Source organism: Arvicanthis niloticus, chromosome 12 (assembly GCF_011762505.2).
Source record: "Arvicanthis niloticus isolate mArvNil1 chromosome 12, mArvNil1.pat.X, whole genome shotgun sequence".
In the NCBI taxonomy this organism is placed as follows: domain Eukaryota; kingdom Metazoa; phylum Chordata; class Mammalia; order Rodentia; family Muridae; genus Arvicanthis; species Arvicanthis niloticus.
In genome coordinates, this window is record NC_047669.1 from 50,380,260 (window position 1) to 50,408,082 (window position 27,823).

General features: G+C 34.8%; 1 protein-coding gene and 1 pseudogene across 3 annotated transcripts in view; both read right to left on the reverse strand.

Moving 5' to 3' along the window:
* The window catches only part of Cadm2 (cell adhesion molecule 2), a 912,354-nt gene that overhangs the window by 282,657 nt on the left and 601,874 nt on the right, over window positions 1-27,823 (reverse strand). For 2 of the 3 annotated variants that reach the window (XM_034515865.2, XM_034515863.2), the window contains exon 2: window positions 10,498-10,524. The exons of the other annotated variant lie outside the window; for it this stretch is intronic. In XM_034515865.2, the coding sequence (XP_034371756.1) occupies window positions 10,498-10,524 (27 nt within the window). The remainder of the gene's footprint in view (window positions 1-10,497; window positions 10,525-27,823) is intronic. 3 annotated transcript variants of the gene reach the window in all.
* Window positions 4,030-8,443, reverse strand: LOC117718287 (ribosome biogenesis protein NSA2 homolog pseudogene; annotated as a pseudogene).

The window sequence follows — 27,823 nt, forward strand, 5'->3', positions numbered from 1 at the left end:
TAAATACAGCCTGGAATATGACATGTCACAGCATTGTATCATAAAAATCCATATGTTAATATTCTTGTTTCATGGCCTCCTTTTGTTGTTTGTAAAATTACCAATAGATGTCTCACAGTGTAGCCGATATCTATATTTATATTTGAACAATTTGTTAAACTTTTTTTCAAGTGCTTTATTTCTGGCTAATGCTTTGATATTAAAATTAGAAGTTATATTGTGTTTTAAAATAAAAGCACTGTCTAACAATTTGTTCATGGCAATAAATTCAACTTGCATTTTATGAAAAATTTTAATAGTTGTATTGTTTTATTTATTCACAAGTAATTTATTTTCATATAAAAATTTTAACCTTTTATTAAAAATACTTTTTCACATAATGTATCCTGAATTTAGTTTCCATTCCTTCTCCAACTTCTCACTCCCACCTACCTCCCTTCCCACACAGATCCATTGTTATTTGTATCTCATTAGAGAAAAAAACAGGCTTCTAAGAAATAACAAGAAAATAAAATAAAACAAAACTAACACATCAGAATTGGACAAAACAAACAGAAGGCAAGTACTTAATTATGACTCCTTAAGTTGCCATCTATTTTTCCCCTAAGTCTTATATCAAATTTAATCTTAGATTAATTATTTATATTTACACAACCTATTTATGTTGCTCAGAGAGTGAAATAATTTTAAAAGAAAAAAGATCATGATGAATTTCTTTAAATCCCATCAACACAGATGCATGGCAGTGTTTGTCTCCTTGCCACTTCAAAAACTTCTCATAACTTTCATCACTTTTTAATAAAGTCATAGGCTGGTGACTAACACTTTTTTGCAATAGCTCTGGGGAAATTTTTTATACCCATTCATAATATTTCATAAGTAATACTTCCTCCAAAAGTGTTCCACAGGTTTCACTTACTGAATTATAGGTCCCTAAAAATAAATTTCATTGGATATCTGTAACATTGCTTCAGAGTTGTTATATTGTTAAATTATTATTTTTAAACATATAACCTACGAATTCCCCTAAAGTCTTTCAGCATTATCAGTTCCGTTCACTAAATCCAATACTGAGTTCTCCATTCAGATTTATTAATCATGAAAGAGCATCTAAATTAATGAAGGATCATTTGTCCTTTCAGGAAATGCCTTCATTGCTTGTGCTATAGTCCATCTTTTAGCTTCTTGTTAGTATTTCCCATCTTCTAAACTCTTCATTGTTCTACCTAAAAACTCAGTTATTGGCTTCTCGGGCTTTTCTCAAGCTCTGGTTATGTTTGATAAGCTTTTCTATTTGTACTGTGAGACAAAAATTGTTATTGCTTAGAATGTATGAAATTTACATATGTTAGCATGAATGGACTAAACTGCATCAAGAAAGATTTCAATACAAAGTCACCAAACGAAAGAACATATTAGCTCCCTTGGTTAGGGTATTTAGTAAGTAAAAGCATGAAAAGTAGTTTATTATTATAAACTCTACTATGTATATGAGCCTCTGATATGGACACAATTCAGAAGCCATATTTTATTCAACACTGAGCCTCAGGCTTTTGTCTCAGTGATTATGTCCCATTTATTTCTTTCTGGTTATCTATTTAAAAAAAATTCATGCATTCTTCTGCACCAGGATACATCTATAAAGTGAACTGTGTTGATAAGTTTATCTCTATTTTACAGATGACTGAAGAAGAGTAAATAAAAGATCAAATACTAAAAGTTAGGCAGAACAACCTTCTTCATAGCTTATGACAAGGTGCTTTACTAGTGATAAATACAGTATGACACCTTGTAAAATTATTTTCTCTAAAATATATAACCATCACCTTGTTAGATTTAAAGTGTAAAACAACATTTATTTTTAGTGTAATTTAACTTTTGACCTTACAACATTGTTTTCTAAATGTTGCTAAAATCCCCAAATAACTGTTATAGACTGATCACAATGTCCATTCTCTTTATAGACTATTTTTGTTTAGAAATATATGAACCTAAAAACCCCACAAAGCACAGGATTTAATTACAGACTCTAAACCTACATGTGGCAGCTGTAAATTAAGCAATATCATTTTTAGCATAATAGAATGACATGATCTAGCTGAAATTGAACAATAGCAGATCATGGCTTTTAAGATGAGACCTGTTTAGACTACACTAAAAGGTTTTATAGTGATTTGTTTGTGGTTTTCATGAGAATATAAAGAAAAACAATTAAACTTATAATTGCTGTATAAAGTTATGTCTTAGTTTGTGTCAAATTCAGTTGCTTCAGCATTGTACAGGGAAGCTCAGGTTTGTATTTGCTCAAAAACAGAAAAGATGAGGAATAATAGCACCATTAACTCCTGTACAATATAATATTGTTTTAGACTTGCAAATGGAATGGCTACCTGGAGGGCTCTATCTTTCAGGAACCAGACTAATTTGTATTGAGCAACATGAACAGTACAGTTACACAACAGAAATAAATGAGAAACACCAGAGAAGAAATATATGTCAAAATCTCCACGCAGCAAGAAATCAAAACAAACCAAATTCAATGAAGCTGCACTTTAAAAATCAACTTGAATTGTTTATTTTTTGACCCTTTGAGTCAATCTATGATTAATTTTTCATGTGTATACACTTTTGATTCTCTGAGCTTAGCGTTTCACATTATCCATGCTTGAGGTGTTTCTAGAACATTTCTCATCTAATTGTGAAATTGCCTTCTTAATTTCTTATCATAATTATCAGAAAGTAAGTGAATGAGGAATCTAGAAAATAGAATAAAAACAGAATGATAAATTAAAAATATATGGAAGAGATAGAGAAATGATTTAGTGGTTAAGAAGACTTGTTGCTTTTCCAGAGGGTCCAGAATTGATTACTAACATCTATAAAGCAGCTTACAAGTATACAAAACTCCAGTGTCAGGGATTTGACACTATCTTCTCTACTACTGAGTATCAGGCATGCATGTAGTACACAGATTTTTATGCAGTCACCCATACACACATACACTCAGAGAGAAACATATACTCACATTAACAATAATAGCAGAATCTACATGAAGAATATATTCTCTGCAACTATCCCATTTAGGGTGTTGTGCTAAACAATCCATCATCACTTTCAATTCTACTTATTTCTGGGTAAATATAGACCAATAGGAATATTAAATTATATTTAGGAAAACTTGAGTGATAATTAGCATTGTCTCATTAGAATTTTTAGTAAATTAGCATTCGAAGTCTATAGTTAGCATATAACTTTTGGCATCTTTGTCCTGTCTTAACTTCTTGTGACCTTTAACAAGCGTCTTAAATCCTGGCTTTATTTTCTCAGTTTACAAAGATCAAGAATCCATATATCTCAGTAGTCATTGTAAGCCTGACTTAGTTAAAAGATACAAAATGGTTAGTAGGAAGACCCATATGAAAGATAAGTTCTTATACTTATTATTTTCAATTTCTAATTGTTGAAACAATTCAGTATTCAGTAAAAATTATATCCATATAGAAATCATTTCCCCATTGCATATGGTACATTCTTTAATAACTATTTTAGAGGAGTAAGATGAACTGGAATGTAGATGAAGCAAACAGTCTTGTAGGAGGTAGCACTTCAATGTCTTCTGCCTGGAGTCCTTGGTGAATAAAAGTTCCTGGAACTTAGTACTTGTTAACATGTGTTTGTTTTCTTCATTTGCTCCTCTATCTCAGCCTTGCAAAGGGTAAATAAACATAAGCTTCAAATGTTGCTTACTGATTAGTAATTCCTGATGAGAATTTTGAAGCTAAGAGTTTATTTTATTTAAAATTAAGCATAGCTTCTGAAGAATTAGGGAAGTATTTTCCCCCTTTAAGTTCTTCCTCGATATTTTCCCTCACTGATAATGAAACAAGGTAATTCTATAATTTAGTTGTTATATAATCACTCTATAATAGCTTTCTTAATAATTAACTTTTCTTTTGAGTTAAATTTATTAGTTGTAATATTTATTACATTGTATGTTTTGTACTCATCTATTTATAATTATTGTAACAATATGAATGTCACCATTACAATGAAATTCAACTAGTACTCAAAATATTTTTAAAGCATGTCTTCAACTGTGTTTTTATATTTGTTTCCCACAGAGATAAAGAGTGATAATAGTAATAATATAAATAAATAAAGTTTATTTAGTGGTATCACAATCATCAACGTTAACCCCTTTTATTAGATGACCCAAGATAGTTTCTGCAAATGTGTATTACAAAAACTTAGAACAAATTTCAGGTCATCATATCTTGTACATTGTAAAACCAGGATTCAATCTATGTTTGTCTTGAAAAATGAATGTCTTAACCACTTTAATCCCTTTAAAACACAAAATAAAATATTGGTGCTTCATCTAAGCTAAACTGTAAGCAATTTTAAGTAATATCTTATGTCCCCTTCAGTTTAGCTTTAAATATTATATATTATTTGCATATGATATTTAAATACATGTATATTGACTAAGATTATCAAACTATCTTAATAACGAATATTCCAAATACTCCCAATCTAAATGTTGATTCCACTTTTAAACACTAAGTGCTTTGTAACTAAGGAGGTTAAGAACGCTGCTTTTTCTTTTAATTCTTATTCAAATTCAGAATAGTTATGTTAATTTTCAGCTGAGCATTTTCTAATGGTAATATGATGCTAAGAGTTAAGGCACCAGACTTTGAAAACAATACCAAACACTGATGTGCTAGAAATGGCATACATTGTTGCCAAATTTTGAATAGAAAAAAGAAATTAAGATTGAAGACGAAAAATATTTTTGCTAAATTAAGATGATTAAAAATTGTAAAACCGTGAAAGGATATTAATTTAAGATAAATGTAGTCTAATTCTATACGTCAATAGTAAGGTGAAAACTATTTTACACACAAACATTTCTAGAGTACGTCAGGGTGCTGTTTGTCTCCATCTTCCTCAGTGACAAAGTGATGGTGATCTTATTTAAAATTCAGTGTGATATACAAATGCACAGTAGACTGTACTGGGCTGAGAATGAAGCAGGAAACTAGTTAAAAACAACTCCAGGCAAGCTCAGAGGAATGAATGTTTTCAAAACTGAGAGATTCACATAAAAGCTACTGTGGGGACAGAATCAGGACAATTTGATAACTAACTGCGTATGAGAGCTGTAGGGGAGGGGAAGTGAACGTTGTTTTAAATCATTTAAAGCTGGGAAAGTAGGCAGATACTGCTGTTATCGGGAGATGTGGCAAATTCCTGTTTTGCAAGATAAAATAAAAATTAGTTTTTAATATTCAACGATGGAAATACTCAACATGGAGATGGAGATATCAGAAAAGAGAATATTAAGACACTTTAACGACAGTAATTATGTTAATTGACAGCTATGAATGTAAACAAGAGAAACCTTTCTAAAAGCTTAAATAAAAATTCATATCCATCCCCACTACAAGGATAAAATATAGCTTCAGAAATGCATTAGGACACAGAACCTAAAGTCATTAATGTTCTTCCAGGTTCTGACTTTGGAAATTCCTGCTTTGATGTTTTGTCTTCTCTTAGACTTTTCTTATTAAGTCAACACACACACACACACACACACACACACACACACACACACAAATATTGCTATAGAAAGTAAAATGAACCGAGTTACCAGATCATTTTATCTCTTTATTCTTGTAATTTGTCCCTTTGTTGCCTGATTCCAGCTCTATGTTTGTTCTCTCACTCTATCTCTTCTCTTTCTCTGTGTCTGTGTATTTTAGCTTGTATACATGTTCATAAGTATACATGTGTGTATTCTAATTTGTGCACATGGTCAGATGTGCACAGGTATGTATTTGTATGTAGTAGGACAGAGGAGAGTTTTGTGTGGCTGTCTTCAAGTATGTCTACCTTTTTGGAGCACTCCTGTCAGATACTTTCATTTAACGCACGTCTTTAGACTTATTTAAAAGAATGCTGGCATGGTCCAGAAGACAATTAACAGATTTATTTATAATTATCGTAAAGTCGAATTGTTGAAGAAGAAACTTCATCGTTACAGGTAGTACTTTGGCACTCTGTGAAATCAGGTGCTATCAGCAGTCACTGACCTGATTTCCAAGCTTCCCTACCAACTTCTGGCAAGAGAAAATCTTCAGGATTTAAAACAGATGTGTACTTCCGAGTGTGCTATTGATGCTTTGTGGGTGTGAGGTCTATCTCATTGACGTTTTTGAAGATATCAATATGTGTGCTATCCTTGCTAAATGTGTAACAATTGTGACAAAAGTTATCCAGCTAGCATGCTGCATAGAGGAAGAATGTGCTTAAGAGTCCACTCTGAGGACAAATATTTCATTCTTTAAAAAAAAAACAAAAACAAAAAACAAAACAAACAAACAAACAAACAAAAACAACAAAAAAAAAACCCTCTTCTTTCTGTTATCAGTAGTTCTAACTTACAGTTTATTTTTTTCCTTCCTGGGATTAAAAATTATTATTGTGAGTGGTATAATAGAGAACAGAAATAAGGTGCTGGTGGTATTTCCATTTGTGTTTGTATTTTTTAATATAATGTGATATATAAAGCATTAATGTAAGCAAAATGTACTTCTTTCTTAAACAATGGTAAGAAATAAATTACCATGACTAAATTATAATTCGTTCTAAAAATTACCAGTTTTGCTATTTGTAACACCTTGTAAGCGCAAACATGGGCACAGTGTAAACTGCATACAAGTTCCATACAGCGTTGTATAGAAGTGGAAGGAGGGGGCAGAAACAAAATGGCTAGTACAGAACAATCAAGAAGATAAATTATTAAAGTAAGCAAAGAAATATGCCTGCATTATGAAACGGCAGCAAGTGTGTCATGTGATGGACAGCCATGTTTCTCATCCATGGGGGTCTTCTCTTGGGTCTAAGCTTTCTATCTTTTGTACAATAATTCCAGTTATCCTTTCGAATTATTAATCATTATAGAGATGATTAGTACTACACTTTTATTAGAGTAATGAATTGTAGCAATGATTGCCCCTGATCATTCAACTCCTTATTGTGTTTCCTTCAAATTTATGTTCCTGTATTTTCTTTTCTTTTCTTTCTTTCTTTCTTTTTTTTTTTTTTTTTTTTTTGTAAAATAGGGCAGTGTTTTATTTTCCTTTACACCTTAATAGATACTTCTTGATGACTGCACATGGGGTAAGGCTGCATGGTAGTCCAGAAAGGTCACAGTGATGGTGTTTTCCTGACAGCATGTAGTCTTCCGTAGTGAGTGGAATGACTTGTATGATGTCACTGTCAAACCAGCAAAACTGCATTTATGCACCCATCGTTTTCAGGATTGTTGGTAACTTGGGCATACTTTCCCAATTAACCTTGCCTCCTTGTGTCACAAGGCCCAACTTGCTCACATCCACTTCAATAACTGTACCTTTGGTGATCACACCCAGGGTTGTATATAATGGGGACGATGGATTCTTTTTCACACCGAGTATAGGCAGGCAAAAAGTCGCTTTCGGCTCAGGGTGTGTGACGTGGGCTTTTTTGAAACGTAGACCCATTGGCCTAACGAACCTTTCATATTTAGGTGGTTTTCTTGTAAAACCATCACCAACAAAGCAGACTTTAGTAACCATTCTCTTCCATGCCTTCTTTTTTCTTTTTCCTGTTCGAATAACTTTCAATACTTCTGTTTCTCCTTGGGCACAAACTTTGGGTAGAGGGACCCTCCATTTTCCCGCCTTTTCTTTTCGTTTCTGCTTAATCATGTTGGAAAGTACTTTTGCTCTCGACTGCCCCTCTCTGTCCAGCAGATAGGCAGGCACTGCTCCCTGTGGAGTCTTTTCTTCATCCTTCTGCTTGGTGTTTCTCTTTTCATGCATCTTAATAGTCTTTTTCATTTGTATTTTCTCCACATGGCGCTGTTTATGGTACCTTAGCCTTCAGACAATCTTTTTTTTTTTTTTTTTTTTTTTTTTTTTTTTTTTTTTTTTTTTTTTTTTTTTGCCTTCTTTGAGCATTCATGGACCTCCCTACCTTCTTTCTTTCTCTTTTTCTCATGGTAGTCCAAACGATATACATATCGTTTGCGGTGCAATTCAGTATATTCATTTTGTGGCATGATGACAGCCGCGGAGCAGCCGTCTGCGACCTCCCGTGTTCCTTTTGTGGCATGATGACAGCCGCGGAGCAGCCGTCCGCGACCTCCCGTGTTCCAAAAACCTCTTAATTTCTGGGTGTCACTGGCCTACGAGCCTGGTTCGCTCAAGCCGGAACGGGAAAGGTTCCTGTATTTTCTTAAGCACCACAATGTGCAACTCAAAATAAATTTTTTCCTGTACTAAAATATACTGTTCTCATTCTTGATTCCATAAGTTTTGTTACAATAACCTTTAGTGTATACACTCTATTGCCTGTGCATATCTTGTCCATCTTCAAGAACCATTTCATGATCCATGCTATTCAAGATCTCATCATCACTGAAGCGACCCAAGTCAGCTCAAGCATGGGAAACATGTATGCTGAAGGCCTTGTTGTCCTCCCCTATGCTGTCTGCCTTGTGAAAAACCATTACATTGCATTCTTAAAGCTAGCTCCACTTCACTACCCTGATGAATGTGCCCAATCAAAATTAATGTAGGTCATCCTAACATACGTTTTCCCCCTTTACCTTTAAAAACTACTGTTTTTCTGTCATCACATCTGTCTCCTCTCTATCATGAGGCAGTCCTCAGTTGCCCTTTTTTTTTTTTTTTTTTTTTTTTTTTTGAGACAGGGTTTCTCTCTGTAGCCCTGGCTGTCCTGGAACTCACTCTGTAGACCAGGCTAGCCTCGAACTCAGAAATCCACCTGCCTCTGCCTCCCAAGTGCTGGGATGAAAGGCGTGCGCCACCACTGCCCGGCCTCAGTTGCCCATTCTTAACAAATATCCTTAACGATTCTCTTTTGTTCCCTTGCTCTTCTCCTTGGTTCTCTATTTTCTATCTTTGTCACTTATTCATTCCCCTTTGTGCTCATGATAGAAATAAATCTTCTTTATGCTGAGAACTTAGTCCTGGGGTGCCCTGAGATAATACTAATCCTTTCATCAACAACCAATACTACTTATATGCTCTACTATTTGAGTTAAACACTACTATAAATTGCCTTAATTACTCATTCTTTTTTTGTTGTTTTTGTTTTGTGTTGTTTTGTTTTGTTTTTTTTCGAGACAGGGTTTCTCTGTGTAGTCCTGGCTGTCCTGGAACTCACTCTGTAGACCAGGCTGTCCTGGAACTCAGAAATGCGGCTGCCTCTGCCTCCCAAGTGCTGGGATTAAAGGCGTGCGCCACCACTGCCCAGCTTAATTACTCATTATTAAAAGCACATTTTATACTCTTTTCTTATATAAATGCATAATGCTTATAAATCTATAAACATAAACTCATAAGCATTCATTTTATTGGATTATGAATGTTTGTCATTATTATTCACAAACCTGCCAGAAAAATCATATAAGTAATGTCATTAATTTTTTTTGCCCCATTTATTGGGACAAGAAAATAGTCTAAAGCATGATAGCCATAGGATTCTATAAATAAATGAGTCTTCAGAAAAATAATTTCAAAACTTACTTGAACCTAGTCACAGGAAGGAATTTTTAATGATGTTACACCTAAGTGTTTAACTAGAAAATGAGAACCTCAACCCAAAGTTTAACTAAAGTCAGCGTTTAAGAAAATAAGGGGTGTGTGTTTGTTTTGTTTTGTCTTTGTGTTGTGTGCACTCATACTTAAAATTGAATGAAGAGCTTGGTGCTTGCTAGTAAAGCACTCTGTCCTGAAACAGTACTCCATCCCACACAGCAGCTTATATATTATAGGCTACTCTCAGAAATATTAAAATGGAACAGATACGTTAGACTTTCATCCTACTTTACCATACATATTTGGGCACTTTCAAATCAATTAATGCTTGAAAACATTAAGCCAAAATTTTGTTCTTTCAAGGAAACCTTTTAGGTATTGACTAAGTGAATCTCACCAACAACATTGTATCTCATATATATCTTAGACACGAACATAATTCAACTATAAAATGAAAAAAACTAATAAATGTAACCCCAGAGTTACTGAATATTTTTTAGAATATTTGATTTTCAAATAATTCTATGAAGGCATGCAATATTTTTCAAAATTCTATAAATGTTACTTTATGGTATATTTTACCCATTTCCCATTTTTACCAAAAAAAAAAAAAAACCCAAAATTTATCAAATGTAACTGAACTAAAGCACTTTAATTCATAAAAGAATGTGCAAGAGAGATACACATTAACAATCATGCAAACACAGACATGCATGAGAAACTAAATCTTTAAATAAGATATATAGTTATATTTGTAGAAATGTATGAAGATACACTAAGCATAAAATAGTATCCTCAATAGAAGTGATTCCATCATCCAAAAGACAACAGAACACTGAGCAAAACTAGAAACACCACAAACCATGCAGAAAGAACTAAACCTCACCTTTGACTTTACTTTTGGAAGCAGCCGCTGGAAAGGTTGCACAAGAAGAAGAAAGAGACACATTAGATGTGAGACAGACCTCAGGTAGAAAAATCAAACATGTTCTTATATCATTAGTCAAGTTTGTGAAAGATATTATATGAAAAAGAAACTTAATTGTTATATGACATTACTATAGGATTCTTGAATTATTACAAGGAAAAATAAAAGAAACCTTGTGGAAATTCTAAGCATAAGTGACCAAATTTCTTTTAAGGATCAAGCAACTTTATTTCTCTAATCTTTTCTTAATGCTATATTTTAATTAATAATCATTCTATAGCATACATATAAGTATCTTTAATACTATTTATCAACAAGCACACTACTCATCATGTGTAACTCACACGAGTGTGTAATTTGAGCACTTTCTTTACTCCAGTCATATACTGAACATATTCTGGAATCAATTCTTGTCCATGTCCTATAAATGTAGAAACTTGGATTTATACAGCTCTAATAACCTTACTCAGGCATGAGTTAACTTGATAGTATGCACTCTACAACAAAGCTCTGCCCACCTTGCATGATTCATCTAATGCAATTCATCTGGGCAGCCGGTTGTCTGCATAGCTGTGCAATTTGAAAATTTCAATCCTTTGCTTGATTAGGTGTGAATCAGAAATGGATGTTTAAAGAGGACAGGTGCATTTTCGCTTTTGATTAGTGTTGAAAGTAGTCCTTCCTCTAGTTTGTAAATATGTAGTCTCCAGTTCAGGGGATTGACCTTTACTGAGTTTTAAGTTTTAGAAATAACAGAGGACATACGTAGGACAGCATAGTCACATTTTACTTGCATAGGACAAATTTCTAGGTTTATTTTTATGCAAAAAAATAATTAGCAACATTAAATTTGAGTATGGAAAGTTAGAGCTGCTAGAATTACTTTTTTTCCATTAATTAATTTATTTATTTATTCATTTTACATCCCTAGCTCAGCTCCTCTTTCCCAGTCCCCACCTCACACGACCCCTCCCCGCTCCCCTCTCCTCTTCACATCTGAGAAGTGGAAGATCTCCCTGGTTACCAACCCATCCTGGAACCCCAAGTGAGAGCAGTACTAGGTATATCCTCTCCCACTGGCCAGACCCAGTTAGGAGAATAGGATACATAGGCAGGTATCAGATTCAAGGTAGCCTTCTCTCTAGTTGTTTTAGACCCACATGAAGACTGAGCTGTACATCTGCTACATATGTGTGGGACAGAGGGTCCAGCCATTGTGAGCTTTTTGGCTGATGGTTCCATATCTGGGAGCCCTCAAGGGTCCAAGTTAGTTGATTCTGTTGGTCTTCTTAAAGCATCCCTATTCTTTTCAGGTTCCTCAATCCTACCCCAAGTCTTCCACACAGCTTCCCTAGCTCTCTGTCTAATGTTTGTCTGTGGGTTTCTGCATCTGTTTCTACTAGCTGTTGGGTGGAGCCTCTTATGCCCTCCTGCTAGCGTTTTTGTTTTCTTTTGTCTTTTCTTTATTTACACTTCAAATGTTATCCCCTTTCCTGGTTCCCATCCCCCACCCCCACATCCCCCCTGAAACTCCCTATCCCACCACTCCTCCCCTACACCTATGAGAGTACTCCTCCACAAACCCACCCACTCCTGCCTCCCCACCTCGCCTCCCCCCCCCCCACCCCCAACACACACACACACTGGGGCATTGAGCCTTCTCAGGACCAATGGCTTCTCCTCCCACTGATGCCCTACAGGGCCATTCTCTGCTACATAAGCAGCTGGAGCCATGGGTTCACCCATATGTACTCTTTGGTTGGTGGCTTAGTCCCTGGGAGTTCTGAGAGGTCTGGTTGGTTGGTATTATTGTTCTTCCTATAGGGTTGCAAACCCCTTCATCTCCTTCAGTCCTTTAACTCCTCCATTGGAAGCCCCATTGGGGACCCCGTGCTCAGTCCATTTTTTTTTATTTGCTTTTCAATAACAAACCAGATTTTAACTCAGTTGAATTTTAGTGAATTTTAGAATTGCAATAACTAAAAAAATATTATCTTATTGCTTATTTTATATTTAAAATTATGCAATTTTATGTTTTGCTAAAGTTTTGCCAAACTTTTAAACAGAACATTCCAATATAGCAATACAGCAATTTGTTTGTGAGAATAGAGAGCCTTTTACTTAAAACTCAAATTCATCACTTTGGCATGAATTCAAATAAAATGGTAGGCTAAACACACAAATTAATGAGAAAATAGCATCTACTTTGTAATAGTAACAGGCAATATGTTATAAAAACAATTTTACTAAAATTAAGAAAATAAACCTTATAAAAGGCAGAGAGAATTAATTCTTAGTTTCTTGGGAAAATACTAAAATAAAATAGAAAGGAAAACAAATGTCTGTTTCGATGGGTGTTCAGGCAGCTAATACAAGACCAGCCCGGTTAGTATAATTGGAAAGAGGCCAGGCTACCAGGCTTGTTAGCCCAATTATAATTCTCTGCATTTTCAATGAAAGAAGCCAAGATGACAGCAATACTGTCATAAATGTCATGTTCAATACTTGTAAGATTTTCCACTGTCAGCACAGTCCAATTATAAGTCAATTGTAAAGTGCACACTGTACACCACCCAAAAGAGACGGAAATTACCTTAAAATGCAATTTTAGTTGTGCATAGTTAAAATGAAAAGAAAGAATTAAAGGTGTTTTGACCAGAAAAAAAAAAGTTTTAGATATGCCATGGAAGCTCCTCACTTCTAAAAGAAAGTAGCAACTTATAACTGTACCAATGCTGTTGTTCACAGTAATTTTTATATAGGAATATGTATGCTATATTAGTAAATTAAAGTTACACCATGGAAAACATGCATAGAATTTTAAAAGTAATGTGAGCAAAAATAGCTTCCTATATGAGTCCAGAAAAAAATTAAGAGAAGCTAATTGGGGAAACTAAGTCCTCCAAATTATAATAATCCAAAAGTAAATATATTAAGTCATTATGTTATCAATTGTAAATATTAAGTCACTATGCTATCAATTTGGTTTATTATTGCCATTGAAAGGAGTCCTTGGTTAGTTCTTTGGACAAGGTATTATCTAAGGATTATCTAAGGAAATGATGATTCTAAAACAGATCACTCTAGTGATATTTCAGGACTATTAGCATGCTATAAAAAAAAGAATAGACAGAATGGAAAATTTTGTATCTTAATACTTGGAATGCATAACTGTATTTATTGTATTCTTTCAATTATTGCCTTCTCATTTGCTGCCATGTTCTACTAGTAATATATGGATAATGCTAATAGATTTAGAGATGCCCTAAGACGGACTATTAAAGTTATTAAGGTAACATTAAATAAGCTGGAATATTATGAGTACTGTTCATTAAGAGTGTTTGGGAAAGAACTGTTGATCCTTTTACTCTTATCTAATGAGCTTGTTATTGCAAGATTTTGATAGGTTTTCTCTTGCATTTTAAACTCTTCCTTCCATGCTTAAATTAGTATGCATGGAGCCCTGAAACCATATTGACAGAAATTAAATAAAGGTCTCTGATATTGGTAAATCTTGTGCAATATGATATTTAGAAATACCGCTTTATAACATAACTGGCAGATTATAAATATAAGTAATGATGATAGTGATGTTGACTCTCAGAGAAACATAACAAGAATGGAATTTCCAAAGCACTACAAAACTGTGGGAAGAGAGGAGAGAAATGTTTCTGGGTCTGCCATAAAATTTTCAATGCAATTTTACAAGTAAAACTCCTCATGGCCCTCTCAGATAAATATTTTTTCTCAATAGTATACTTACTTTTATTCACATTAAATCCTGATCACAGACTGTCGTTTTCTCTCTCCTCTCTCCCAATCCTGCCCTTACAAATCCTCTTCCACTGTCCCCTCCCCTTTTCCTCAGAGAAGTGGAAGCACATCCTACCTTGGGCATCACCTCATCTTGAGACTTTTAGTCCCAGCATGGACTCTCCTGCTGAGGCCCAACCAAGCAGTCCAGGTAGGGAAAGGAGATCCGATGGGACATCGGACATGGTAGAGTCAAAGAGAGATCCTGCTTCAGTTGTTAGGGGACCCACATGAAGACTAAGTTGCACATCTGCTACAAATGTGTAGGGGGGCTAGGTCCAGCCTCTGCATCCTAGTTCAGTCTCTGTGAGCCCTTCTTTGCCCAGCTTAACTAACTCTGTAGGTCTTTTTTTTGGGTGTCCTTGACTTCCCCAGCTCACTCAGTTCTATCCCTCACTCTTCTGTGATAGATACATTTTAAATCCACTAAGTCAAAATGGTTTTACAATGGAACTCACTACTTTTAATCTATAGTCAGTCACTCATATATACGTTTATTAAAAAAGAAAAAAGAAACTACAGTAAAACATAGTGGCGCATACTCTTAATCCCTGTACTCAAGAGTACACGAATCTGCTCTTACATACATGGCAAGACACTATCACGCAGATATGAAAATCACAAGAAAGAATGAAAGTACAGATTTCCTGGTACATGTAATTTATGCCCCCCACAAAGCAAGTAGCAAACTTCACTCTCTCAACATATCACAATCCTAATTGGATTACATAGCCACCTTTCTCTTTCCTTCTTTTGCTCTCTCTCTTCCCTCTCATCTAACATAAAACATTTTTCTACACTAGTCACCTTTAATGTAGTGCTTTCATTAAAGTGACGTTTTCCTTAAATAAGCATCATATTCTGAACACTAAAACTGTCTTTCTAACATTTATTAGAATCTTAACAGGTCAAATAACAGGGCTTTAATTAATTTCACTATTTTTTTCTATTTATAAGCAATCAATACTTTAATCAAATTCATATTAAAAGTGAAACACATATATTTAGAAGGACAGTGGTCAAGGTTATGAAATGTGTATTCTTTACGAATTCTTAATGCACAAAAATAAAATGTTAGTCTCATTCATTTCATATTTTGTCTTTCTTAATGAAAATATCTTTACAAAGAAAATATATTGAATTATTTTGAAATTGTTTTATGAAGAAATATATACTGTACAAGTTATAAGTCCAAGGAAGTAAATATTTTTAAAAGGTTTGTTTTATGTATATGACCTATATATACATATATGACCTATGTGGCAGAAGAGGACATCAGATTTCACTATAGATGGTTACAAGCCACCATGTAGTTGCTGGGAATTGAACTCAGGACCTCTGGAAGAGCAACCAGTGAGTGCCTTTAACCACTGAGCCATCTGTCCAGCCCAAGGAATTAAATAGTTAATGAGAATTAAAAAGCTACTTTATTTTGTTACCTCTTCTAAGAAGGACCAAAGCGACCACACTTTGGCCTTCCTTCTTCATGAGCTTCATGTGGTCTGTGAATTTTATCTTGGGTATTGCAAGCTTTGGAGCTAATATCCAATTATCAGTGAGTGCATAGCATGTGTGTTCTTTTGTGATTGGGTTACCTCACTCAGGATGATATTTTCTAGTTCCACCCATTTGCCTAAGAATTCCATGAATACCTTGTTTTTAATAGCTGTTTTAAATAATACTCCATTATGTAAATGTACCACATTTTCTGTATCCATTCCTCTGTTGAAGGACATTTGGGTTCTTTCTAGTTTCTGGCTATTATAAATAAGGCTGCTATGAACATAGTGGAGCATATGTCCTGTTATATATGGAGACAAATTGTGGGGCAGAAACTGAAGGAGGGGCCATCTGGAAACTATTCTACCTGGGTATCCATCCCATGTGCAGCCACCAAAGGTAGATGCTGATGTGGATGCCAGGAAGTACATGCTGACAGGAGCCTGATATAGCTGTTTCCTTAGAGGTCTGCCAGAGCCTGACATATACAGAGGTGGAAGCTCACAGCTAAGTATTGAACTGATCATGGGGTTCCCAATGCAGGAGTTAGAGAGAAGACTGAAGGAGCTGAAAGGATTTGCAGCCCCATGGGGAGAGCAACAATACCAACTAACCAGAGCTCCCAGACCACCAGCCTGGGTGCACACAGGGAAGGATCCATGGCTCCAGCTGTATGTGTAGTGGAGGATGGCCTTGTTGAGCATTGGGGAGAGAGGAGGTCCTTGGTCCAGTGAAAGCTGGATGCCCCAGTGCAGGTGAATTCGAGGGTGGGGAGGTGGGAGTGGGTGGGGACACATCCTCATAGAAGCAGAAGGAGGGGTGATAGGTGGGGGGGGGGTTTCCTGGGTGGAGGGAAACAGGGTAAGGGGATAACATCTGATATGTAAATAAAATATCCAATTAAAAAAAGAAAAAAAAAAGCTACTTTAACAAAAAAAGTACATGGGAAATAATAGAATTAGAAAACCAATAGTCTGTAATCCTAGCCAGTTCTTAATTAGACAACACAGACACTTTAGTATTACCTTCTATAAGAGAGAATAGCAGACATACTATGCTTTCTCACAGAACAGACTGAAGGGACCCAAGTCAGCTCAAGCATGGGAAACATGTATGCTGAAGGCCTTGTTGTCCTCCCCTATGCTGTCTGCCTTGTGGAAAACCATTACATTGCATTCTTAAAGCTAGCTCCACTTGACTACCCTGATGAATGTGCCCAATCAAAATTAACGTAGGTCATCCTAACAGACAACAGAAGAATTATTATTGATTGTGTGTCAAAATAAAACCATAGAATCTATTATTAGGATTTGATGATAAATATCCAGATAGGGTTCCTATATTTGAATATTTGTTTCCAGCTTGTTTGGGAAGCTGAAGAATATTCAGGAGCTTAGCAGTACTTAGCAGAAATGGTTTGCTCGGGTCAACCTTGCTGTTTGGATCTGCTTCTGGTTCTCCTTAGATCTCTGCTTTCTGTCTATTACTCCTTTTGTGTAGGACCAGACTGAAATCACTGAGCTCTCTCATCCTCTGCCTTCTTTGCTCATTGCTCAGCTGTGTTTATCGTGTTACACTTAGGAAAGTGTCAAAGAGATTTGAATGGGATGTAGCTTTTAGACTCAACTTCTGATATTTAATAAAACAGGATGCAGAAATGACACCAAATAAAACAATGTGAAACATTGAATGTTATTTATTTATTTTTTTGTAATTGGTCCATTTGCTCAGTACATTACTTGGACAATCTCCATTTTGAGTGTGACTCAGAGAAAGAACCAAAGTGTCCATCCATGAACTTAGAAAGTCCTTTTCAAATATCCAGTACTATGCATAAACACATAGACACATACATGCACATACATGATTTCACTGAAATCTGAATTAGATACTGATGTTTTATTATGATAACATTAAACAAGAATAAAAGTATTGTTACTAGTTTTAAAAATTATATATAATTACATAAATAAAATTATAATTTTAAAATTACACAAATTTGTAAAAAATAAACTTTTTATGAATAATTTTCTGTTATTTGGGTTTGATTTTAAAATAATTTTTGGCTCTGAGATGTTGGTTATATGGGTAGATCTGGCTATAAAAACTATGAAAATGTTTAAATATCCAAATAAAAGCTGGATACTTCTGTATTAAGTATGACTATTTATCAATGCCATATTACCTTTATCTATTAACATGTGGCCACCCCAAGAAAGATGTCATCAGTTAACTCTTCACAGGATGAGCTCAGCTTATATGATTCTAAAGAAGTAATGACATGGGAAAGCTTTATAGGTGACATTGGAATGCTTTTGACTTATTGATTTTACCATTATAACATGGAATATTAGTAATTTCCACTCAGAAGTAACCATTTTCATTCTAGAAAGATATAGCAGGTTGCTATTTTAAGGTATTAAGATTAATACCTTAAGGTATTAAGGTATAAGATATAAGGTATAAGGTATTAAGATTAATTTTGATATTTAAGTAAAATATAGGGTTATTTTTTGTGTTCCTGGTTTTTATGTGTTACTATATATAGACATTTTAAAATATGAATTTTTCTCTGTAGAGCTACATGCTTCTACCCATGATCTCAATATAAAATATTTACACCATTTATTCTGTATTTAATCCTTTTGTTCCTTAGGAGTCTCTTCAAACTTCATTAAGGCACTCCACTAGGTTTCCTCTCTTATGCTGTTGTTCACACAACTCATAGGCTTGTGGCTTTTGTCCTAGTACACGTTCAGAAATGTTTTCAAGTATAACCAGAGCTTGAATTCAAGCCTTCAAGTCCCCTAGTCAAATATTAACAAGAATACCCTGAGAAATGAAAACAGCATTTGAATCTCTATAAAGAAATTATGTCTGAAAATTTATTTTATTACTGTATTACTAAACCAAGAGTCTAACTTACATATGTAAATTTACAACTTAAGATTTCAGTTTATGTTAATACCTTGATCATCAGTGACTGATGTAAATACTGAGAGATAGTTCAAAGTACATGAAACTTGCTAGTTGAAAAAAAATGACTATAAACACATTTCTAAAAACCATAACTTGTAAAATCAGTGAGCATGCTCACAATTTTTATATTCTAGATGTATAATTTCCATATTTCAAGTGAATTGCTAAATTATTTTGAATTTACAGGTTCATTTTATATATTAAAAATTTATTCGTGTAAATGGCACATGATATTTTTGTGTATATTAGCAATATTTAATAATTGAATGCTTTTAAAAGGAGTTTACTAAACAACTTTGAATCTATTAAAAATCTGAGTAGAAAAAAGTAGAAAATTGTTAGAGATGACCTATGTGTCCCCTTGTTCTAAGTATGTGGAACTTCATTAATCAACAATTACATTTAAGAATTTAATATTTATGGTCACTATGAACACAAGTTTACACAACAGTAAAAACAAAACCTCTAGTTCATGTCACAGTTTTCTGGTTTACAATCTTCACTGGGACACAGTTATAATAGGTTATGCTACTAGAGTTCCCTAGTTCTGATGTACAATTGAGAGTGGGGTGCCTTTTACCAGTTACAGGTTGCACCCTAAGACAAGAGAGACAGATAAATAACTACATGATATAAATATTCTCATCATGAGTATTCATGTGTCTAAATATAGGTTGCCTATTTCAACTTTATGCACAAATGAGTTTTCAGAGCTTTTATTATATTATTAATAACTTAGTATCACGAACAAAAAAATAACAATTTCTATATTCTATTTTAGTAGTCACAATGATTTCCAGTTAGATAATCATTGTATTTTATAGTAAATAAGTAAACTGACTGATAAGTGGTTGACAAATATTATCATAGATTCTTGAGATATCTACCTGAATCTTGTATTGAAGCATAGAGAATCAGTTGGGTTACAAAAGAGCAATGTTCCTAATTGAAAAATAGATACACAGAAGAAAAAAAAAGAGTTATCAGGTGGGGGTCTTAGGAGAGGTATTAGTTTTGAAGAAAGTACAAGTAGAATGAAAGAAATGTGAAGCTGAGGACCAGGTACTGACTGGGCCAATTCTGTTCAGTAAATACTCATTCAAGAAATGTCAAGTCAATGTTCCCTGACTTCTAATTACTTGATGATGAGTTAATTCTGCAGAATCTGTGCTACAGAGGTACATGGTTAGGAATAAGTAAAAGGGCTTTGTTTAATCTGCCTCTATGTGGTTTCAGGTAACCCATTTAAACCCCAGAATACCAAAAGGTAATCATTTTAGCAGGCAAAGTCAAGGTCCTCCATGTATAAGCATATATTCAACTGTTTCCCTTGCTCTATGTCAGTTCTTCCCAAGGAAGAGACTGAGCAAGATCAAAGGTGACTTCCGAACTATTATGCTAGAGCCACAGCTACTCAGTTGAGTTCTTTGGATTCTCTAATTAGGGTCATGACTCCCTGAAGCTGAAGCATCCACACTAAAAAAGCTCAGAAACAGGGCACACAGGTAACTGAATATTTACTAAGATTTCCTAATCCAAAGAGCAGTTACCCCACCCCTATTTATTATTATTTCTTTCTTTAATGCAAACGAAAGTTTCACTTAAAATATGACTCAGAAATTGGATAGTTTTTTAAACTATTCAATCAAGGTGTCTGATGGTTTCTGCTGTAATAGAATATAGCTAAGGTTTAATAACACAAGTGTATGGTATTATTTGAAGGCTTAGCAAGTGACAGGCAAAGAAATCACATGACTAACTCAGTTATAAATAGCGAAATACTGAGCTTTGGATATTTTCTTCTAGTGGGTAATTGTCTTGAAGAGTACATAGGGAAGTGTTCTCATCTTCCCTATGTTCTTATACTTCCTACTTAAATCCCGATTTTATGCTGATGTAATTGGTAATGATACATAACACTTTAGTTATCAGCTACATTGTAGCTCAATATGATACATAACACTCTGTGAATAGAAATTATTGAGCCTTAATCAATTTGACATAATACTGCTTATAACATTATTTTCAGGGTATGTGTTTATGTTATAATAGATATGAACAGCATTTCATTAGAAATATAACATGTTAGACCCTTAGGGGTTCCCTGTATCTACATCTTCTCTATGAAACATAATATATGATATAATGATACAATGAAAGTAACATGATTGGATTTCAAAACAAATAAAAATATTAGGTAAATATACCAGAATTTTGCCCTCCAGCTACATGAGATATTTTTAATTGGTATAAAAGTGATATGTTAAAAGATATATAAATAAATTAAAGATGAAAACAATGTACATTCCAGTGCCAAATATCATGTTGGTTATCTTAAATAATTAATATGACTGGGAATTCATGTGATTTTATGAATATTATCTTTATGTGGATCATTACTCTATTATTGTAAATATCTGGAGTGAAAGAGCTTACAAACATCTATTCTTGGTTGGTAAAAAGCCAACAGGGGACATTAATTGGGTCCTGCAGAAATAAAATGGAGAACAGCCTTCGGAGATTGCTTTCAGAAAATCCATTTGACAAAACTAAATTGCTGTACACCAGCTTTGTGGGAAATTTCTTTGGAATTTTATCACTAACCCAGGATGAATGTCTTCTTGGGAGAAGTTATTTTGAATAGTGTCCGTTATTGCAACTCCATTACAGAACACACAGGAGGTAGCACAAACAGCTAAAAGCTCTTGTAATTACAAATAGCATGATTATAATGTAATTAACAAGGGCCTAGCATTTACATATGGAAGCTAATTAGGTTACAAACATCTTGAAATAAGTTATTTGTAAAGTTGAAACAAGAGCTTTTTTTGTCTCAGGAGTGGGACAAATTATCTGGAATAAAAGCACTACAAAAACAATTATGAACTCAAAGCAACCGTGATTCCTCATGAGAACAAATGTCATGAACTGTATGTTTATATAATATTCAGATAACTTGAAGTCAAAGTTAAAAAGTTATTTATAATAAACTTACATCACTAAAGAAAAGGACAAGACATTATTTGATCTGCACAAGTAAATTATATATAGACAAATTATCTCTTCTTACATTTCCAGGGCCTCTTACTGCTGCACACAGGTGAGAAGATTATATCCTACTGTTCTGTGAGTCACTTCCATATTAGTTTTGGCTAATAAAACCATTATATGCATTTTATGTATGAAAACGTATAGCATATAGAGCTTACATTTGCAATAGATATATTTTTTCAGATAAGTCTTATATGTGAATAATTTACATTGTCATAAAATACATAAAAGTAAAGTCTATAATTCACTCTTAAACTTTTTCCCCTGCTACCATTAAGCTGATCCATTCTACATTGGGAATGAGTCTGTAAACGGAATGATGTTAAAATAATATGTTTTGCTCTACTTTTTCTGGCTATTATGTGATGATCACCCTGCATGATCTAGAATCTGCATTCAAATGATAACTAGGCCAGAATAACTGATAATTTCACTAATCAAATAGAAAATGAATTCTTATAATAAACAGGCTACCTTTGTAGATAATTTTCATATCCTAGAGTGTATAAGATTAGGTTAACAAATTTCACAGGTAAATGGGGTAATTTATTGCTTCTTTTTAAAGATTTCCTGCCTATGAATTAGTGTATAAGGATTCATAGGGACATTGAGTTCTGAAACTACTGGTTCTAAACTATGCAGAAATTCAGGCTGTAGAGCTACTTAGAAAAACGTATTACCATTGCACTGAGAAGAGATCCACAGGGATGTTTTGTTTTGTTTTTTTAAACTGAAATCATATTTTTAATTTTTTATTGGATATTTTCTTTATTTACATTTATCTCCTTTCCTGGTTTCCCCCTCGAACCCCCCTAACCATCTCCCTCCCCCTGCACACTTTTATGAGTGTGCTCCCCCACCCACCCACTCCTGCTTTCCCACCCTTGCATTCCCCTACACTGGGGCATAGAGCCTTCACAGTACCAAGGGCCTCCAGGGTTCTTAAACTTTAGATGATCACCTAAGGAAGGGCCCCAGCTGTATGTGTAGGGGAGGATGGCCTTGTTGGGCATAGGTGGGAAAGGAGATCCTTGGTCCCATGAAGGTTAGATGCTGAGTGTGAGAGAATTCGAGGGTGGGGAGGTGGGAGTAGGGGGGTAGGTGGGGGCAGATCCTCATAGAAGCATGAGGAGGGGGGATGGGATAGGAGAATGTTTTGAAAAATGTTGTTTTGAAAACAACATTTTTCAACAGCAGAAAAATTTTGGCCCCAATACTATTCTTCATAATTGTATAAACCACTTTCTACATATAAATTAAATACACGTGGTCTTAATAGTTTTCTAAAACATTGTATATGGAGAAAAAAAAAAAGACAAACTAAATTCTAGGGAATTTTTAAGTAGTCAAACTGTGCCTGAACTTATGTAGGTTAATTGCATTTGAATTTTATGTTAAACTTAAAATTCGATCTGAGATCATTTCGGAAAATCAGGGAAACCTGAAACGACAAGAGATTCCTAAAGATTATATTTTCTAACATCCTTCTCGGCACTGACTATCTAATACTGCACAGTTGAAACTGGAAGGCAGGAAGAAGAATGCACCAGCATAGATTGCAGCTGTTCGTTAATTTTAAAACGTAGACTATTGTTTAGAGGTTCAAGTGAACAAATTATAAAAGAGCACTCCCAGGTGGGAGAGGAGGTTCTTGGTCCTGTGAAGGCTGAATGCCCCAGTGTGTGGGAATTCGAGGGCAGGGAGTTGGGAGTGGGTGGGTGGGTGAGTGGGGCATATCCTCATAGAAGCAGGTGAAGGAGGGATGAGATAGGAGGTTTCTGGGTGGGGGGGTAAGTGGGGCAAGGGGATAACACCCGAAATGTAAATAAAATGTAAATAAAGTAAAATGTAAATAAAATGTAAACAAAATAAAATATAAAATGAAACAAAAATTTAAAAAAAAATAGAAATAACTGAGTACTCCACCCACTCATTGAAAACCAGGTCTGAGCCGGAGACACCCACTGTGCCAGCCAGAAGACATTACAAAACTTGTGTACTAGAAAAGTGTTCTTAGAAATCTAGTGGTTAGCTTTCCACAGGGGGGTCAAATGAGGAAATGCCGAAATGATTCTGAGGGTAATAGATCTTTGTCTGTACTGTATACAGTATAAAACATTGTTCTATGCAAGGGACACAAGTTGAGAGTGATTGAAGTTAATTTAGAAGCCTGGTGACGAGCACTGGGAAATGCGGAAACAATGTGCTTGTAGATTCTCTTTCTTTCTTTCTTTCTTTCTTTCTTTCTTTCTTTCTTTCTTTCTTTCTTTCTTTCTTTCTTTTTTGTTTTTTTAATTAATCATTCCTGTCGCTTACATCTCAAATGATATCCCCCTTCCGGGTTACCCCTCCACAACTCTGCCGTCCCATCACCCTCTTCCTCCTCCCCTTTGCTTCTATGAGGGTGCTCACCCACCCACTCACCCACCCACTCCCGCCCCATGGCTCCAGCATTCTCCTACGCTGGGGCATCTAACCTCCACAGGAACAAGGGCCTCAGTTTCCTTTGATATCAGACAAGATCATCCTCTGCTACATATGTATCTGGAGCCATGGATCCCTCCCTTAATCTGTCCCATGATCAGAAACTTACTAGCTAAAAACAGAGAAATTCACAGACAAGTAAGTTGAGTGTTAAAGTAGATCAGTGTGACCAGTAGGGAAATCCATTCCGGAGAATGCCAATGCTCACTGGAAGTCATAGGTAAGGGGAATCTTTTTGAACTTAGGCTCTAGTGCAAAGGCAAGGTGGACGGAGAGTTCTGGGGGTGGAGGAGAGACAGCATGTGGTTATTTGTTCTGCTATAAACTTGGAATGGCAACTGCTTAGTCTATAGATATAGTCTGCCTGTGGATCCTTGCCCCATCATTTTACTTTGCCATGCAGTTCAGCACACTCTGAAAGAAGAAATACACAGTAGATGAGAAACATGATTTAAGTTCCTAGGAGCTCCACGATGGACTTGGCACAGGCCTATGACGCACTTCCCAGGCAGATGAGGATTTAACATTTAAAGCAAGTGCTCCCGTGTAGGCAGCACTTAGAGCATACACTGAAGTTGGCAACACAACTATGACTTCTCCTCCTTAAAACCTCATAAGACCTCCTCTTCAAAGGGATTTATGAATAATGTGAAGTAAATAATTCATGGGCTTGCAGATGCCTGTCCAAATAGCCTCTTTTTCAAGGTTTCCGTTTGTAGAACTGTGATCAAAAGCCTTCATCAGTCATGATAGTTGCATTTGTCCTCATTCCAAACAAACCATATTTGCATGTGAATGTTTTTCATTGAAATGAGATATATAATATGCCAGCCAAGGCCCAAATAAAAGGCATTTTATGCCATTTAAATTCAGTCAAATTAAAGGCTGGATGCAACCTAAAAGGTCTACTCTCAGAACCGTAATTTGACACATCATAAATAAGAACCAGTTTTTGTTCGAATAGGTTCAGCACTTGTCAGAAAATTGTACACCACCGCATTAACAAAGCGCTGCCTCTTAGGGAGAAATACACTAAAAAGAGAGCCTCGTGTGTAAAGCAACAAAACACACAAACAAACATTGTGCCGCGGTTCAAAGTTGACATTTTTCACTGACATTTACAGAAGAGCACGGAAAACATTTTAACCTATTTCAGTGCTCAGAGAAATGGTCAAACATGACTTTTGTTTCAAATGTAAACTGCAAATCAGGTTTAGAAACAGGGTTCTGAATTTTCAGTTCAGACCACGTGCCTGTTAATTCACCAACCAGGAGACTTCAGAAACTTAAACACTTGGGGAAACTGACACACACACCTCTCAAGAGCCTTGTGTTTTAGAAATATTTTTTATTCCTGAAGATCATAAACAGATTTTTGTAACTAATGTTTTAGTTCTTCTTGACTGAAATTAAATTGACAACTGCTCTGAGCAACAGGTAAGAATTCTGAGGATGCACGAGCTGTATTAAACACTAACAACAACAGAAACCAAATTGGTATTTTAAAATTTTAACTGCACATTTACTTTAAAAACTTTTTTTTTTTTGACCGAGTTTCTCCAGGTAGCCCTGGCTGTTTGGAACTTGCTCTGTAGACCACGCTGGCCTTGAACTCTGATATCCACCTACCTCAGTCTATGGTATGCTGGGATTAAACGTGTGTGCCTTATATCCAACATCTCTGTTTAAACTTAGGCCAATCTAATTAGTTTTCTTTAAATACTAGTTATTTTTAGTTTTGGTCATGTTCGTATTTTTGTGAAAACAAACACTGTAGTTTGCATTTTGACTAAGAAATATTTCGATGAAGGCTATAAAAAGTTAAGTTTGTTTTTGCATCCACATCTTCCTTACATCCTAGAGTTCAGATGCTTCTCGAAAGAGACATGCTTGGCACTTCAGTGCCTGACATTAAAACATCTAGATAGGAAATGCCAACACCCAAATTCTTTTTCATGAACTCAAATTCCTTAGCTGCTTGAAATTGTAAAGGCAGAGAGACATTTCTCTGGCAGTCATAGCCTTCTCGCTGATGAAAGGAGACCTTAAATTTTAAGAGATTATTTTGCATTCTTTCAATGCTGGGAAGTAAAAGTACACCACACATACTCAGAATGTGAGAGCACTAAAGATGCTTCTGATATAGTTAACATGGTAGGAGGAATCAGCAGGTGAGAGGAAAATATGAATTTAACAAAAATCTAATTCTTCAAAGTGCTTCCTACCAGAAATATTTAAGAAAAAATAGAATTCTTATACTTTGGGATAGCAAATCATAACTGCTATATTTTTAAGGATGCCATATTATAGAATACATGTTTGCATGCTGAAAACATGGGCTGAGTCTCCAAGTGGTAGCACTATACATCTCTGTAGGATGAAATTCATAGACAATCTCAACATGTGCACTCTTCCTAAGGGACTAAGATTTTTCTTTATATTTGTTACATATTGGTTGAAAAGAAAAGGTGTCAAAAACAACCTGAAACAGATAATGAATTATGTTTTATAAAAATTATCTGCTTGTGACAATTGTTTTCTATAGCTTTTTCATAATAAATCATAAATGTGAATCAATATTTCAAGGATAGTTGCTTATCTTACTATATATAATCTTTTAAAATGTATTAGATCTAGAGAAATTTATGAAGCAAATCAGTTTAACTTAAACAGAACTCTAAAGTTTTGAGAAATCTTTCAAAAATTTGGTATGTGATTTTATTCTTCAGAGGTAGGCATTTGGAAAGGAGTCATAGTAGGTCACTATAAATACAAATTCTAACATAAAATAAACTAATATGATAAAATTAGAAACGAATTCTTATGTCCACATTCAGACACACATGTATGATCATTGGTAACTATATGAATTTAAAATAAGTCTACATTAGAGTATACAGAATAATATAAATAATCTAAACATTTTCATATGTTTTTATTTTTAAAAATGCACAAACTTAACACTAGGAAAAGGGATTTTTTATGAAAATAAAAAATATATAAATAAGCGTAGATGTTTTCTTGATGACCTAGATTTCTTTCTCTTCCTGCAACAACTTGTAAATTGCTTTCTTAGGTACTGGGAAATATATCCAGTTTTTATATGTTATAGTTATAGATGTCATCAGTTCTGAAACAGATGCATTCATATGTAACAAATCATCGTAAACAAGTCAGTATTTGGAAAATATCTCATTTGCTAGGGAGGTTAGGACAATTCTCGTGCATAGGGACTGACTTTATAGGAAAACAACAAGCAAAAGCTGGTGGCAAAAACATAATCCATCGGAAGGAAGACGAGTGCTAAGGAGAAGAAGCTGAAGGGTGAGGGTATAGACATGTATACTGCAAGAATACGCCATGAAGGCAGATGCAGAGAAATGATTATCAAGTTTAGACCCCTGGAGCAACATGAATGAAATCACATCCTTGTGTTCAGGGAAATAAAACAGACATC